This window comes from Chrysochloris asiatica, unplaced genomic scaffold (genome assembly GCF_000296735.1).
Source record: "Chrysochloris asiatica unplaced genomic scaffold, ChrAsi1.0 scaffold00102, whole genome shotgun sequence".
NCBI lineage: Eukaryota > Metazoa > Chordata > Mammalia > Afrosoricida > Chrysochloridae > Chrysochloris > Chrysochloris asiatica.
Genome location: NW_006408620.1, coordinates 2,159,508 through 2,177,319, shown reverse-complemented (window position 1 = coordinate 2,177,319; position 17,812 = coordinate 2,159,508). Strand labels below are relative to the sequence as shown.

The 17,812-nt window shown below is 41.7% G+C and overlaps 1 protein-coding gene across 1 annotated transcript in view; it reads right to left on the bottom strand.

The window, feature by feature from the left end:
• Window positions 1-17,812, bottom strand: part of PARN (poly(A)-specific ribonuclease) — a 169,363-nt gene that overhangs the window by 96,976 nt on the left and 54,575 nt on the right. Inside the window, exons 19-21 of the mRNA XM_006867239.1 lie at window positions 15,052-15,107; window positions 12,794-12,880; window positions 5,210-5,284 (exon numbers count right to left, since the gene is read on the bottom strand). Coding sequence (XP_006867301.1) covers window positions 5,210-5,284; window positions 12,794-12,880; window positions 15,052-15,107 — 218 coding nt within the window. The remainder of the gene's footprint in view (window positions 1-5,209; window positions 5,285-12,793; window positions 12,881-15,051; window positions 15,108-17,812) is intronic.

The following is a 17,812-nucleotide window of genomic DNA, read 5'->3' as shown; positions in this document are numbered from 1 at the left end:
AAAAACTGATACAGATAAGAAAATCAGTAAAGCCATTAAGTATCTGAACTAATTGAATACTAACTGAAACTTACACATCAAACCACATACTATATAAAATTTGTATTTTTTCAAGTGAATGGAATATAAGTTGTATTTAGCAAAACAAACATTATGCTGGGCCCAAAAGCAAGTTCCACTACATTTAAAAGAACTGAAATTATATTCAAATCTCTAATCACAGCAGAACTAAATTTGGAATTAACATCAAGAGATCTAGGAAAATTCTAAACATTTGGAGACTGAACAGCACACTTCTTTTAAATAATCCATGGAAATTAGAACATTTTTCTAACAGAGTGATAACGAAAATGCAACATACAATCTGTGCAATGCATTAAAATAATTGTTAACAAAATAATTTATATTAGAAAATGAAAAAAAAAAAAGGCCAAAATCAATGACCCAGAGAGAGTCTTCATACCTATTTACCTACATGAGCATGAGGCTTTATGGACCCGCAGGGGAGATGAGAAGGCCCAGCAGAAAGCAAAACCTGGGGCAGATCTATAAACTGCTGGAACTTTGAGTATACGCCCCAACCCAGCTGGTATAACATTTCCATCTGACCAATCACTGGCTGACCACCAAGCTATGCTGACCCAGGGGCAATCTCTAGGAAGTCAGGCTGAAATTTTTAAAGCATTGTAAAAAGGATAAAAAGCAACAAACTAGAAAACAGAGCAAGCAATACAGAAAAACTAATTATGCCAAAAGCTGGTTCTTTGGAATGCCGGACAGATTTGGCTAGAGTAATCAAGGAACAAGAGCCTCCAAATCAGCAGTATCAGGAATGAGCTATCACTACCGAGTCTGCAAACAATCTAAGGGTAATAAACAACACAGGAACGGCTGGGAGTTACAGGCAGTCTTTTAGCAAATTCTGTGCAGAACAATCATCGCAGCCGAGTTGTATCCACAATGCTTATGTGAATCTGCTCAGCGCTATGGAAAGCTGTGCTTTTAAAAAGTGTAATTTAATACAAGCATACTCCTACTGTGGACTGGGGTGAGGCCAAGGCTCTTCACCCATCTCAAGAAATTATCCTGAACCAGCTCTGGGAGTGGCAGATGAACTCTGTAACTACAGAGACTGGAGCTAGATTTACTAAAACAGTAGGTTTCCTTCGATCTCTTCTAAAGTGCCTTTTACAATCTCTGATTTTAAAAATTTCGTGTACTATTCACATAGGATCCAAAATCCAGCTCCCAAATTAAAAAATTTTAAGCCATTTTTACAAAAATTATAGGCAGAGAAATAATATCCTAAAATGATAATCAATAGACAATGCCCAAGTACTAAGAATATGATTATAAAGTTCTCCTACTTGAAATATTGTAGAGCTCTTTCTCCCATTTAACAAAACTTCATCAGAAATAGGAAATTACTAAACATGAATGATTTGCTTGGATTTGACCACTAATGGCGATTTCTTACATGACTACTTCAAGACTCTAACAGTGATGGCTAAGGAGCACTTGTAGCAGAGTGGTTACAAGTTGGGTTGCTAACCTCAAGGTCAGCAGTTCGAAACTACCAACTGTTCCACGGGAGAAAGATGAGGCTTTCTGTTCCCGTAAAGATTTACAGCTTCAGAAACCCTGATACAGGCTCGCTTAGTCGGAACCGACTCCATGGCACATAACCAACCAACCAACAGCAGTTATGCTAAGTGGTCTGTTCCATAGCATCTAGTCCCAGTGTGACCGTGTACTATCCAAGTGAAGAGTCGGGGAGGGAAGAATATTACCTATATTCCTTGTAGGGCTTATCTGAACATTCTACAGACACCATGGGACCCTCATCTCTGTAGCAGCAGCAAACACTTTACAACAGCTACCAAGCCAAACCAAGTGGTGCTTTGAAGACAGATCTTAATAATTAGAATAAGAAGGTTTCTCATTTTAAAAACAGAACCTACGTACTCAAGATGTCAAAATGCCTTTAGAAAAGTATTGACGGAGCTCAACATTATCAAAAAAAAGTTAAGTGTCAGTTCAAAACCAAATCCTTAAATGTAAATAAAAGATAATTTGTAACAGAACCAAAGAAGCCATTATGAGCTGCTATATAAATAGGCATTTAATGATTTTTCAATGTTATATTATTGATCTAACAAGCCCTCTGTTGCTGCTGAAATGAATACATAATCTGTGTAAGAAAATGTAAACAGGACTTGCAGCACATTATCCTAACCCATCATCCTGGGTTGCTTTCATCATTAGAGTGACCACTACAAAACAGAAATTTTACTTTGCCTTTCAATGGACCATCTGCAAAATTTAGAAATGACAGAGAAAGACTGAGACATTAGACAAATCCATCACAAGACAAAAGGCATTTCTAACTCACAGTACCAAGCAAATCATTTTTTAAATTCAATAAATATTTAACAGATACTTAGTAATACCAGACACTACTAGTCTAGGTGCTGAAAACACAATGGTGAACACAGGAGATGTGGTCCCTGTCTGCAAGAGTTGACAGTCTACGTCGGAAGACAAACTGAATGTAAAAGATGCCATGTAAGCAAAGAAAATGGGATCTTATCCCCTACAACAGGAGGCAGAGAAGACAACCAGAGAAACTGACGTGTAAGTTGAAATGAGAAAGGGGGTAAGGCATAGGCAAACCCTGGAAGACGAAAGAAGACAGTTAAGTAAAAGATGGGTTCTGATCAAGGAAACACTATGGGCGAAGGCACAGGATGTGCAAATGGCCAGATTCATCAAATCAAATGTTGCCCTTTTGATCTCGAATGGTTGCTTGTTCTGTATCTGTATCTGTCTCCCTAAGGAGCATGTATAGTTCATCTCATTTGACCCATCTGTTGTTTGGCTGAAAGTTGAGCCACGGAGGTGAGTTCAGTTTCAGGCTTGAAGGGAGAGACGAAGGGTCATAGTCTCAGGTGTTCAACTTCTTGAAGAAAAGAAGACTGAAGAATTGATGCATTTGAATTATGGTATTGGCGGAAAATATAACATGGACTGTCAGAAGAATGAACAAATCTGTCTTGCAAGAAGTGCCAGAATGTTCCTTAGAAATAAGGATGGTGAGGCTTTGTTTCCCTAACTTTGGGCATGTTATAAGGAGGGACCAATCTCAGTAGATGCAAAGATGAGCTCAAGCACGCAATGACTGTGAAGGCGGTGCAGGCTCAGCAACATCTGATTCTGCTGTACATAGGGTCACTGTAAGTCTCAACTAACTAGATGGCACCTCACCACGTAACATGGAATCCTGGTGTGGTGCTGTAGGATAAGCACTAGACAGCTAACTGCAAAATTGGTGGCTCAAACTCACCAGCCACTCCTTGGAAACCCTAGACAGGGTTGCTATGAGCCAGAACGGACTCAAGAGCACATAACAACAAGAACCACATAACATCTACGTCTTAATTTAGGAGAAAACAGGTAAAAGGGTCAGTTTGATGTTGGCCTATTCTTCAAGTTACCTATTCCAAGACACACTTACGTACTCAAGCACAGAATGTGCCAAACATTAGAGAAGGGTTCTATCAGCAGAAGAAAACTCATTCTTACCCTCAGGGAGGCAACACTAATGGGCATCACCCAAGGACAATGGAGTGCTTCTGTGGCTACATGTGTTTCTGAAAACAATTCTAACTTCCTGATTCCAGTCATCACTGAATAAAATACTTACTTAAAAACTACTCTTTGACAAATCTTTGAATCAGAAGTCAAGGAACGAACATTATTGGACTTCAAATATGGTATAAAAGAAACATGGAAAGGAATTTTAAGATCCAATATACATAAATAAGACTTCCACTTGTATTTTCAAATACATACATACCACTAACCAGCATTTTGTAAGATTTCAGAGCCCCTTTACACATTCTCATTTTTACTATTCACAGCAAAGGAGGCCATACTGACCTTTAAAAAATCACCTATTTGTCCTGATGTGGCACTAGGATAAGCATGGGACTGCTAACTACAAAGTTGATGGTTCAAATCCACCAGCCGCTTCTAGGAAACCCTATAAGCACTTAATAACAACAACCCCCATTTATCAAGAACTGACTGTGGAGTGCAGTCTCTGTATGGGGAACTTAAGGTTATGGTCCCATTTAATTCTCACAGCGATCCCGCAAAGCAATTATTAGCATCTCCTGCTTACAACTGAGGAACCCGAGGCTCAGAAGTTAATGTAACCCCCACACACAGACATGGCAGACAAATGGTGGAGCCAAAGTCAGTCCCTAGAGCAGTCTTGGGTCAAAGCCTGCATCCCAGTTCCATCCCACTGGTATGCTGCAACATCACCCCAGCATGGTCCTCGTGGAAAGTGGACATGCGGACACTGAGTAGTAACTTGCTCAAACTCACACGTGGGAAGACTGGAGACTGGAATTCAAGTTCAGGATTCCTTAAACCACATGGATGACTCATTATCTTAACCTCAAAAGCCTGGCCTGCCGATTGTTAGTACCTTTAGCTTCCTAATCATTTGACCGCATTAGCATCTAGATAATCTAAGCTGCCATTTCTGGGAACCGTATGGGGATGGATCACCGTAGCAGAAACAATTCTATGCAAAAAGTGATGGATTTCGTAAGCAACAGCATCACATCTTACACCCAACACTACTCCTGGAGTCATGGAACTCTATTAGTATTTAATAAACAATACAAATTTAAAGCAGTGCCAGCCTTTATTAACCTCAAGTGATCTCGTGTGACCCTCACAATCCTAGAAAGTCAGTCAGTACTACTATCTCCAATTCATAGAGCAAATCTGAAGCGTAACAAGGGTAAGTAACTTGCCCAAGGTCACACAACTATCAGTAGGACAAGTTATAAATAAACAGAGGAAGCTCAGAGATGTGCAGCAGTTCAAGGCAGACATTTTTGGTGTTTTTCATTCCTCTCAACAAGCTACACTTCTAAGTCTCAGAATAAGGCTTAAACTGGGCCACTCTGTACCTTGTTTTAAGAAAATGGGCACTGAAAAAGGAATAGAATGAAGTGAAAAAATATTTAAGTAGGTATCTAATAAACCAACAAATTATTCTTCTTTTCCTTATCTATACATGATACTAATGGTCTATTTCCTTTACTTTAAAGATCACCTTAAAACAAAAACAAAAGAAAACCGGAAGCTAACTTTTTGGTCAACATGTAAAATAAATGTCCACAACACTTACCAATCTGTACTTGGTCAGGCTGGCCAAGAGAGACAAATGCTGATGTGTCATCGATCCAGGAGATCTGAATGTTACCTGTAAGAATGAATCAGGAGTCAAGTGAACAGCTGACCACTTACACGGCTGTCGTACTGAATTTGCATCTCTGACACATTGTTATTAGTCTGGGCTATACTTTAAAGAGGGATGAGGTGCTGGTTTACAATCTGATCAGGATCTCGGTACTGTGGAGAGCTAGCCCGCTGAAACTTCAATCTACCACAGCTGGTACATAGCTCCAATCTTCAGGAAAAGAGACAAACTCAGTTAGGGGAGTGGGGTATAATAAAAGGGGGAAGAAAACTTGTTCTGAAGATGTTTGATTCCAACTCATAGTGACCCTGAAGTCAAGCAGACTGCTATGACTTTACTCCCAGCAGGGTGGCTGGTGAGGTCAACCACACACCTTTCAGTTCACAGATTAATTCTTCAATCACCGCCAGGACTCCTATGGAGTCCTGGTATGGTGCTGTAGGATAAGCACTAGACTACTAACTGCAAGGTCAGTGGTTCAAACCCACGAGCCATTCCTATACAGGGTCACTAGGAGTCGGAACTGACTCGACAGCACTTAACAACAAGGCTCCTAAAGGAGTCCTGGTATGCCATGGGAGGATAAGCACTGAACTGCTAACTGCAAGGTTGGCAGTTCAAAGCCACCAGTTGCTCTGTGGAAATCGTATACTGGGTTGCTATGAGTCAGAACTGATTAACAACGAAACTCCTAAAAGAGGGAATAAAGCTATGAGCAACTTGTTTTAAAAACAAAACAATGAAGCGGTATTAAGTTTTGGTGTGTATATTCTTAATAATAGCAACAAAGTATATTTAAAAACAAACACACAAAAAGGAAATCTTTTCCAGATTAAATCCTAGGGCATTATACCATTCAATTCAATCTTATGCCCGGGCTGCAGAATTCTTTATTTTAAATCAAGGTCACTAACAAAAATCAGAGATGACAGAAGTCCAAACACACAGCAATTTTCTCTTCAGAGACAGAAACTTTTAAAATTAAGAATGAGGGACATGAAACAAATCAATAAATAAATACAGCAAGTAATAAAAAAAAAAAATTCTTATATCACGGCTGGGTAGAGGAAGTAGGCAGTAAAAGTGGGGGACAAGAAAAAGCAGCTGGTGAGAGAAGACCTAAGAAGATTACTACGGGAAAGAAAACCAGGAAAAAAGAGTGTCCCATTGCTGTGGAGTCCATTCTGGCTCCTAGCGCCCCCTACAGGGCAGAGTAGAGCTGTTCCACAGAGTTTCCAATGCTGAAATCTTGAAGTTTAAACTCGGGAAGGGTGTGCATCAAGGTTGTATCCCTTCTACCATATTCATTCAACGTGTACGCTGAACAGACAATCCGAGGAACTGGTCTGAATGCAGACTGTAGCATCAGGATTGGAGGAAGGCTCATCAATAATCTGCAATATGCTTGCTGAAAGCAAAGAGGACTTGAAGCACTTACAGATGAAGATCAAAAACTACAGATCAGAAAAATCCTCAAACCTCGACCAACAGGCACCATCATGATAAGCAAAGACAAGACTGACATTGTCAAGGATTTCGTTTTACTTGGATCTACACTCCACAGCCACAGAAGCGGCAACCAAGAAATCAAATCTACTGCAAAAGACTTCTCTCTCTAGAGTATTAGAAAGCAAAGATGCCACTTTGACCCAAACCAAGTTATTTTCAATTGATTCATATGTATGCTAAAGTTAGATAATGAATATGGAAAGCCAAAGGAGATTAAGTGCCTCTGAATTACGGTGTTGGCAAAGAATACTGAACACACCATGGGCTTTCAGAAAAACAAAGTCCAGTTAGAATACTCCTTAGAAGCAAAGATGGCTAGCCTTGGTCTCACATCCTTCGAACATGTTATCACTTGAAACCAGTCCCTGGAGAGAGGACATCATGTCTGGTAAAGTAGAGGGGTGAGCAAAAAAGAGGAAGACCCCCAGCAAGATAGACGGGCACAGTGGTTATAGCAATGCGCTGAAACACAGCACCGACTGTAAGGATGGTGCAGGAGCGGGCAGTGTTTCGTTCTGGTGAGCATAAGGTTTCTATGAGTGAGAACTAACTCAACGGCACCTAACAACCATCACTGCAGAAGTAAACAATCACATCTTTCTCCTGAGCATCCGGTAGATATGAACCCCCAACCTTTCAGTTACAGCCGCCAAGGTTCCTCCAAAAACAATAGAGTTTAAAAACAGGACCTCCACCTACAATAAAAGCTAAACACAAACAAAAAAATAGAGATGGGACCACTGAGGAGAACGAAGGGGGTCAGCGGGAGAGAAAGGAGCAGTAGAATAGGAAGTGGGGGAAAACAGACACTTGATGATCCTACCAGCTTTTTCAGGGAAAGAAAAAACACAGAGGACTGGAGTGAAAAGAAAATGGGCACACAGTGCTGGAAGACATCACTGTTTGAATTTCCACTAAAACGTCTGACAGCTAGAAATACCTGACCCCGGCTTTGCTTCACCATTGAAGGAAACACCTCTACCCCTCTGCTGCACAGTAAAACGTCAAGCTAAGAAAGTCACTCAGAGAACCAGGCAAGGGATACACAACACGATGGGTGTGACAGGGGTCACTGAGATGCATGTGTAAAAAAGGCAGAATTGGCAAACGGTGTGCTGTCTATGTTCTTAAAACAACAAAAAGTCACAATTATTTGACTGGAATCCCTGAATGGTACAAACAGTGAAGCACTTGACTATTAGCTGAAAGACTGGAGGTATGAACCCACCGGGATACAACTTGGAAGACAGGCCTGGCAATGTTTCCACAGAAGTCACATGCTTGAGACCACCGTGGAGCAGGTCTACACTGCATGCCAGTGGTCACCTTGACAAACCAAATGACGTGATTTCGATACCTCTGTAACCTGTGTGTGTGGGTTTTTTTTTAAAGAGACATATTATAATAGCCAGCATTGATTGAAGAGCTACAACATGCTACATGCTGTTCTATATGCCTTCCGACGTTTAATCCTCATGACATGCCAATGAAATAGGCACTGATTTTATTATTATCTCTGGTGAGAAAACAAAAGATACAGACATGCCATGCCCAAGAAACACAACTTTTTATTTTTTAATTAAACTGAAAAAAATTCCACTTTAGGCATTTTACTTAATTTGGTCAATTAAAATCTGACTATATAATTTAGTCCATGAAAGAAGCAAAGCAATACAAGAGGCAAAACCGCAACAATAGCAAAAGCTTTCACTAGAAACAAGCTTTGACGTTCAAATGCATGTTTATAGATTTTCTGTTTGTTTGTTTTCCTTTTAAAAGCTAGCTTAGGATTTCAGGAACCACCTTAGACTCTGAACTGGTTAGGCTAACTTTCCAGAAATAAACCTGTCTTTTCTAAAAATCAAATGAGTAAAGTCTTTCAATTTACAAAGTTATTTAATTTCTATTTTTTTAAGGGAAAGTATGCTTATGTTAGAAAATACAGAAAAGCTGTATGAGGAAGAGGAGTACCAATCCTGTTTAAGACACTCAGTGCTAACAGCATAATACTTCCTTCCAGTCTGATTTCTATCTTTCCAAAAAATACCCTTACATTAGAGTCATCTCTAACTCATAGCAAAGGGTTTCCAAGATTGCAAAACTTCACGGAAGCAGACAACCACATCTTTCTGCCCCAGAATGGCTGGTCACTTAGCAGCTATGTACTTAACGGCAATTCTGACTCACAGTGACCCTCTCCAAGGTTTCCGGAGGAGAAGCTGCTGAGTTTGGACTACCGACCTTGTGGTTCATACCGACCTTGAGATCGAGTGCTTATCCTAAGGTGCCATACACACCTGGACTCCTATTTCCTTTTCTATAATTAAGTTTTAAAAAATAAGGCTAACTTAAATGGGAATCTTACTTTACATCTGTTTTTTATTCTATATGTTAAAGAATTAGCACCTTATCATCTTTGATAAACTCAGTATTTCAAAATACACATACTAGTCCTTTGAGGATACACAGTGTCGTTGTTGCGAGGTGCCATCGAGTCATAGCAACCCAAAGAACAAGCGAGACAAACTCTGCCCCGTCCTGCACCAGCCTCACGGTTGTTGGTACGCTTGAGGCCTATCGCCGCTGCTACTGTGCCAATCCATCTCATTGGGGGGGTTTCCTCTTTTTCACTGACCCTCCACTTTACCAAGGATGAAGCCACTGAAGTGAGTCACTCCATTCCATTTCTCTTTGGAAGTAGGTGCTAACTTATATGTTAGATTGTCTTGGCTTGTATCTGGGACATTGGAAATTGCTAAGCATTAAAGCAATAAACACCTCAAATGTGTTAGCCACAGAAAAAAGTTGACAGCTGATGATTTCCCCACCCTAAAGTCTGTTTACGTTCTTTCTTCATAGAAAAACCTTAAAGACGTCACATTTCTCATGTGTTTGAATCAGGGTTAGTGAATCAACGGCCAGGTGGGTATTCTCGTGTGCCATTCCTATGGGCACCATCAGAATAGCATTGGCAGTATTACTGTGCAAACATCTTAAACTAATGCAGTATTTATTAGTATCTTTTAAGTTCTATCTTTTTACATTAATTTTCAGTGGTTGCTTTTAGGGCTGTAATGGTGGTGGTGGTGGTTATGTGCCTTTGAGTCAGTTCTGACTCAGCGACCCTGCACAGGGTTTCCAAGCCTGTAAATCTTTACGGAGCAGGAAGCCTCATCTTTCTCCTGTGGAGCGTCTGGTGGACTTGAACTATTGACCTTGCACATAGGAGTCTATGCCACCAGAGCTCCTTAAGGACTCTTACATTGGTGGTGGTGGCTATGTGCTGTTAAGTTGGTTCTGACTCATAGCGACCCTGTTTAAGGTTTTTGAGGCTTTATATCTTTAGATTTGTGTACACATGACTACTCGGAGTTACTGGTAGATTTGAACTGCTAACCTTGCAGTTAGCAGCCCAGCTGACAATCCACTACACTATCAGGACTCCTAAGAACTGTAGTTGTTGTTAAGTGCCGTCAAGCTGGCTCTGACTCATAGCGATCCTACATTGGGTTTCCGAGGAGCAGCTGGTGAGCCTGAACCATCAGCCTTGCAGTCTGACCCATTAAGCCAGCAGCGCCACAGCAAGACTCCAAGGACTATAGTTGGTTGGTTGGTTATGTGCCATGGAGTCGGTTCCAACTCGTAGCAACCCTGTACAGGGTTTCCGAGGCTGTATATCTTTACGGGAGCAGAAAGCCTCATCTTTCTCCTGTGGAACAGCTGGTAGTTTCGCACTGCTGACCTTGCGGTTAGCAGCCCGATTCGTAACCACTACGCTACCAGAGCTCCTTAAGGACTATAGTACACATTCTTAATTATTTGTTGTTGTTAGGTGCTGTCAATGGATACTACCTCACAGAGACCTTACGCACAACAGACCGAAACACTGCCAGGTCCTGTGCCAACCTCAGAACTGTTGTTTTGCCGCTGCCACTGAGCCAGTCCATCTCGTTGGGGGTCTTTCTCTCTTTCGTGCTGACCTTCCACTTTACCAAGCATCTTAATGTAGTTGTTGTTAAGTGCAGTGGACTCTTGGTGTGGTGCGCCAAAATAAGCACTGAACTGGGAACCATAAAGTCAGCAGTTCAAACCTATTAGCTGTTCCTTGGAAACCCTATTCAAGGTTGCTATGAGTTGGAACTGACTCAACAGCACTTCACAACAGCAATATACATACATATACATACACATACACATATATATACATACATATACATACACATATACACATACACACACATACACATACACACACATACACACATACACACATACATATACATACACATACATACACATACACACATGCACATACATACACACACATACATATACATACACATATACACACATATACACATACACATACATATACACATACACACACATACACACACACATACATATATATACATATACACATACATATACATATGTGTGTGTGTGAATTAACCTAATTGCCTCCTAATGTGATATAAAAAGAAGGACTGTCCGACCTCACATACACCACAAGCCCTGGGATGTAAAACAACCTGTGTTTGGTCAGCTTTGAACAAAGACCAGCAGTCATTACAAAACAAACATTTTCTCAGAATCTAATCTTAAAAATGATTGCTCATCAGCCTAGACTTTGTTCCCAGGTCATAGGTAAAAGCTGTGATAGTAACTGTACCTTAACTTCTATGGCTTACTAGTAGCCTGCTGCTGTTGGTGGTGGTGGTGGTGGTTGTGTGCAATGGAGTTGATTCTGACTCATAGCAACCCTGTATAAGGTTTCTGAGGCTGTAAATCTTTACGGGAGCAGAAAGTCTCATCTTTCTCCTGTGGAACAGCAGGTAGTTTTGAACTGCTGATCTTAAGGTTAGCAGCCCGACTCCTAACCACTATGCTACCAGAGCTCCTTAGCAGCCTGTTGCTAAAGTCATTAAAAGTTTCTCAGGTTATTCAGCACCAAGGCAGTGCTATACCAAATAAAAAAACCAAGGTCTGTGGGAACTCCTGGGCCCAGAGACTATGACATGGCCACAGATGACTAGAGCAGAGAGTGAAGCATCCAGCTAGTAAGAAGTCAGGGAGGGATGCACAAGAACACCCACACTTGCAGATAATACCCACTTGACCTGGCTACAATGGCTGGATGGTCAGAAGTTGACTAGAAGAAGAAAGAACAGGTAAAGAAAGAGTAATCTGATCCAATTTGATGAACTTGACCTACAACCTATGGATGCAGCTCCTCAAAAGAGGGAACAAATCTTTACAGTGAGGACCATTCTCACCCCCTAGATACACAGGGTAGACAGGGGTGGGCAAGTTAGACATTGGCTACCCAAAGTGGAGGGGCTACAAAGGAGAGAAGTGACTGGCTTACAAGCTTTCAAGAGGAAGCCTAGATCCAGCAGCTGTGGAGGAAGGTAGAATCTCCACTGCGTAGTATCCAATCTGTCTGAACAGGGCTGATGAAGGGAGATGGGGATAAGACTCTTGTGGTACAATAGTGAATAATAGTATTTGGACTGATTGTGAGGGTTGGAAATGTAAAGGTAGATATTTTGTAGCAAAAGGAGGGGAATGGTTGACTTTGCAGTCCAAGAGCAGAGGTTCCTAGGACCATCAAGGGAGAAGAGCAGAGTGCGGGATCCTACTCAGAGAAGCAATGATGCCAGAGATGGAGGCAGAGACGATGACGAGGAGAGCAGCTGGGGACTCTAGACCCAGAGAGGGAGAGGGGCTGTGTGCTGATGACCGAGGGGCAGGTTTGTGGGGTGTAGCCTTTGGTTGTTTGATGATGCATGGAGGGGATTGTAATCATGCAATGAAACAATGTATGATAGGATGAATGTAAAGCTAATGCTCTCCCAAGAAAATTTTCACATAATTCACAATAAAAACTTTAAAAAAAACACCAAGGTCTGCAAATGAGAATAAAACCTTGCATATCTTTGTCCACCAAGGACAAAAGAAAAGCCAAGCTGAGCAAGTCCACCTGACTTGTGATTTACTTACCAAAGGCACTGAAAAGCTGGTAAAGATCGCTGGTTTTCCACTCCTTGGGGAAGGTCACGTGGAGAACATTTTCACGCTGAGGCTGCACTGTAAGACAGATGTGTTTGATGAAAAGGTTATAGCTGAAGATGGCTAAGTGGGTTGACATGTGTGCCCCCAAAGGAACATGGTTTTGTTGTTGTTAAGTGCCAGCGAGTCGGTTCTGACCCATAGCGACCCTGTACAAGGTTTCCGATGCTGTAAATCTTTACGGGAGCAGAAAGTCTCATCTGTCTCCCACGCAACAGCTGGTAGTTTTGAACTGCTGACCTTAAAGTTCGCAGCCCGATTTGTAACCACTACACTACCAGAGCTCCTACTTAGCAGCAACTGTATTATTCTTTAGGAAAAGGGAAGACCAGCTCCCAAAGTAGCCTGGAGGATAGTGGAGCTGCCATTGGTACCACAGGATGGAGGGGTAGCCCTAGGGAATCAATGCAGTCACTCAACCAGTGAACCAGTGGTCTGGGGATGATAAATAAGATGCCCAAGCTAGCTTAGGGAAGGATCAGAGTCTCAGGTCAACCCAGCAACTCCTACAGGTATGCTTAGGGTTCGACTCTCAGCAATCTCAGGCAGAAACCCTCTCTCTTCTCATGAAGCTACCAGGCAATCGTTTGTTTGTTGTTGTTTTAAATAAAATAAAATAAAATAAAAACCAGGCTGTTCTTTTCAGTTAACTTTTGTTGTGTGAATCTAGTTACATGTATCTTTATTACAACAAATGAGTTGTCCAAATTAAATAGCCTCGTTTTGTTTTCCGTAGAAGCTGTTCCTTAGAGTCACAAACTTGTCATTTCAGTAAGCTCTGTCACTTCATTGGGCAACACTGAGCCAGGGATGGAAACACTGTAAACTTCCACTTCCTTGGCTATCTACTGGGCGGTGTCAACGGTCAAGCGCTCAACTAGTAGCCAAAAAGTTGGTGGTTCAAACCCACCCAGAGCCATCGTGAGTTGGAAAGGACTCAATGACACCAACAGAAGTTGTGAGTGACATGTATCTAACCTGGAATGCAACAAAGTGCACCCACACACTGTCACTGACAGATCACTACCACCAAGTAAAATCCAGCCAGTTTTATAGCCAAGCAGCTTATTTAAGGAGCCCTAGTGGCACTGTGGGCTAGGCGCTGGGCTGCTAACTGAAAGGTCAGTGGTTCAAACCCACCAGCTGCTCTGCCAGAGAAAGCTGAGGCTATCTGTTCCTGTAAAATTCTACAATCTTGGGAACCGTACGTAGGGTCACTGTGAGTCGGAATCAACTCAGTGACAGTGGGGTTGTCCTTCGGTTGGTGGCACAGTGGCTAAGCTCTTGGCTGCTAACCGAAAGACCAGTGGTTCAAACCCACCAGCTGCTCTGCAGGATAAAGACGTGGCAGACCACTGTGGGGCAGTTCAACCCTCTGCTATTGAGATGCTCTAAGTCGGAATCCACTCAACAGCAACACGTTTGTTTTTTGGTGTAGCTTATTTTAAGGAGCCCTGGTGGTGCAGTTGCTAAGTACTCAACTGCTAACTAAAAGGCTGGCGGTTCAAACCCACCAGCAATGCTGTCTTAGAGACCTGGGCAATCTGCTTCTGTAAAGATCAAAGCCTGAGAAGTCCCATGGGGCAATTCTACTCTGTCGCAGATGGGTGGTTAGGAATCACAACTGATTCAACAGAGACAAGGGATGGGGATGCAGATTTCATGGCAAACACACCAAGACTAGAAACAGAGCCAAGGAGAAGAAAAATAGATGGAGTGGATAAAGTAGAGAATAAGCAGAAGAAAATATGAAGCAACCATCTCCCCAAAACACTGTTCCTTCCAAGGTTTTATATGAAAAATAAAAATTTGCCAACTAAACTCTAATAATTGGAAACAGAAATTGTACTGAGTCACTAATGCAGCTAGCATATCTTAAAAGCTATTAAGTATTTAGAGAAAATGATAAAATTGAAGTTCTGAGTGAAATGAAACCATGATGAAAAGATACATATTTTTTTAAATGAACTCATGCAGAAACTGGAAAATGTAAAGAAAGAGATGAGCTAATCAAGGCCCAAGCCACTCCCCTCTGGTTAACAAGAGCATACAACCACATCAACCACAAAACCACTCCCACTTTTAAATTCATGAATGAAGCTCTTTCTTAAATAATACTTTTCCAGTCATCCCTGCCAGACCACACACTCATATGTGCACATGCAATGAGAAAACACATAGGTGCTTACAGTCTGGTCCTTCCAGATTTAGATACGGGATATCCATGATCCTCATAAGAAATAACCTATGAAAGAGAAAACAGGCAATGGGTGATTTGGGGAGAATAACAGAGATGTTGATGTTGTGAAATGTCACTGAGTCAGTTCCAACTCATAGCGACCCTGTAAGGGGTTTCCAAGGAGCGGCTGGTGGGATAGAATTGCCTACCTTGTGGTTAGCAGTCTAGTGCTTATCCTACAGCGCCACACTAGGACTCTAAGGGGGTACAGGTATTAAAATTTTTAGTGTAAGTTTCTTGACTATGTTGCTCATCTCTAAAATCATTTCAAATCCCTTCAAAAGATAACGATGCATCATAAATGAGAAAGAATACTGCGGTACCCCCAACAACTGTAACAGCTGTGAGCACTCAGTAATATGAGCCAGATGGATGGAACTCTAACTGAAGAGTTAAAAGAGGTCCTGCACAGAACTGCCTTGTTAGTTTGCACAAGCTGCAAGAAAACAGGTATTACAGAATACTCGCCACCTAACTGATATATAAGGAGTTCTAGCAGCGTAGTGGTTATGAATCACACTGCTATCCTCAAGGCCAGCAGTTCGTAACTACCAGCCACTCTGTGGGAGTAAGATGAGGCTTTCTGCTCCTGTAAAGATTTACAGCCTTGGAAACCCTATAACGGGGTCGTTATGAGTCAGAACCGACTCCACGGTGCATCATCACCACCACCAACTGTCCTATAAACAAATGCTCCTACAAATTGTGACGGCACTCTTAGGACTGACACTTGTGAGCGGAGAACGACGCCAGCATACTCTTCTTTCTTTTCCTCTGAAATACCAAGTCACTGGGTGAGTGCCGACCTTCTCGGGTGAACTGCACACTCTGAAGTAAGTGACTGTCTCAAAGCATCAATTAAAACAGCATCTTAAAAGCCTAGAGCAAAACAATCCTTGATAAAGAAACTTATTACACTTGTATAAACCATTGTTGTTCAGTTGGTTCCCGACTCCTAGCAACCCTGTACAGATTTTCTGAGGAGCAGTTGGTTAGTTTGAAGCCAACCTTTCAGCTAGCAGTTCAGTGCTTATCCTACAGCACAACATCAGAACACTGACATAAACCATAGGAATCATTTCATATTTACCTTCTAAAATGGATACAAATCTAAAAAAGCACATTACTTAAAAATTATAACTCTCTGAAAATATCATTCGATTTCCTTTTATTCCCCAAGATTATAAAGAAAGTATCAGACATTCAGTTGCTTGTAAGATGATCTTAATGCATTTTACTGAGATAACAATATATTGTGTGCTTAGAGTATACCCAACTCCTCATGGTGAGATTCCAAAGACCAGGTCGTTATGTTAAAATTAGTATCATGCAAAAATGGATGATAACCCATTGGACCACCAAGTGGAGGATGACAACGTCATTACAGAACTGCCAAACACTGAGAATCATGGCCACATTGGCACATAATCCTGATCATCACAGCCAGCGTTCCTCTAGTCTATCACCTAGGCATCTGTTATTGCCAGATGCATGTCGTTAGAGAGCAAAATACTCATACAGTTGATTTTTTACTATGGTCCTAAGTGATAAATATCAGATCACTTACAGCTTGTTGACAACACCCCCACGCCCTACCCCCAAGCTAAAGGGCTGAGTCTTCAAGCCAAGCCCTACTGACACAGTGGGGTGCCCCTAGGCTTGCTCAAGCAGGACAGACAGAAGCTGTGCTGACTGGGCCCGAGAGAGGCTGAGAGTCAGAGAGAGGCCAGCCTGCCGGCTCAACCACAGAAATGTGTTCGGAATCATTTCTGGTCCTGAATTGTCACTTGCTGCTTCCCTAATAAACCCCATAATCCTGAGCTCTGTGTGGTCACTGCAACGAATTACCAAACAAAGTGGGAGGGATGGTTGGTGTCAGGATTAGCAAAAAGGTTGTCAAGATGAGGCAGGTCTGATTTCTGTTTCATAGGAATCAACCTTGGGCTGTTGACCTTGAGTCTTTTTTCCTCCCCCCCTTGTGAAGTTAGAGGAGGTCGGATACCAATCTTACAGATGGCCTATAAATAAGTTGATTGGTAAGTAGATAAGTGAGGAAAACATGTATTACATTATACAGCACACTGAAAAGGCAATTCAAATGCCCAACAAGTAATCAGCTTAGCGTCACTTACTTTAAATTAATGCATATTACTACGAGACAGTCAAAAGCCAGGAGGGGCAGGCTCTCATATACAAATGAAGCTGTCAGAATGAATGAAACAGTTCTGTTAATGCCAGAAAAACCAGAGTCACAGAGCTCTATGCCTGGCCTACCATTTAATAAACCAAATACTATGGCAAAGTAGGGAGTGCTGATGTGGCACTGTGGATTAATGCACTCGATTGCAAAGTCAGTTTGAACCACAAGGTCAGTGATTTGAGCTTACCAGCTGCTCCTCGGAAACCCTATACAGGGTAGCTAAGAATCGGAACGACCTGATGGCACTAACAACAACAACGTGGCTAAGTAACCAAATTTATTTTCAGCCCATTCATTTAGGCTCGGAGCACTCTGTGGATTTGTAAAATGTTTTACTCGAATTACTCAGTATTACCTGTAATCCCAGATGACAATAACATACAGTTGTTGTTGTTAAGTGCCATTGAGTTGGTTTCAACTCATAGTGAGCCTGTATAGGGTTTTTGAGGCTTTTTAAATCTTTCCAGGAGCAGAAAGCCTTATCTTTCTCCCACAATATACACAGTTGTTG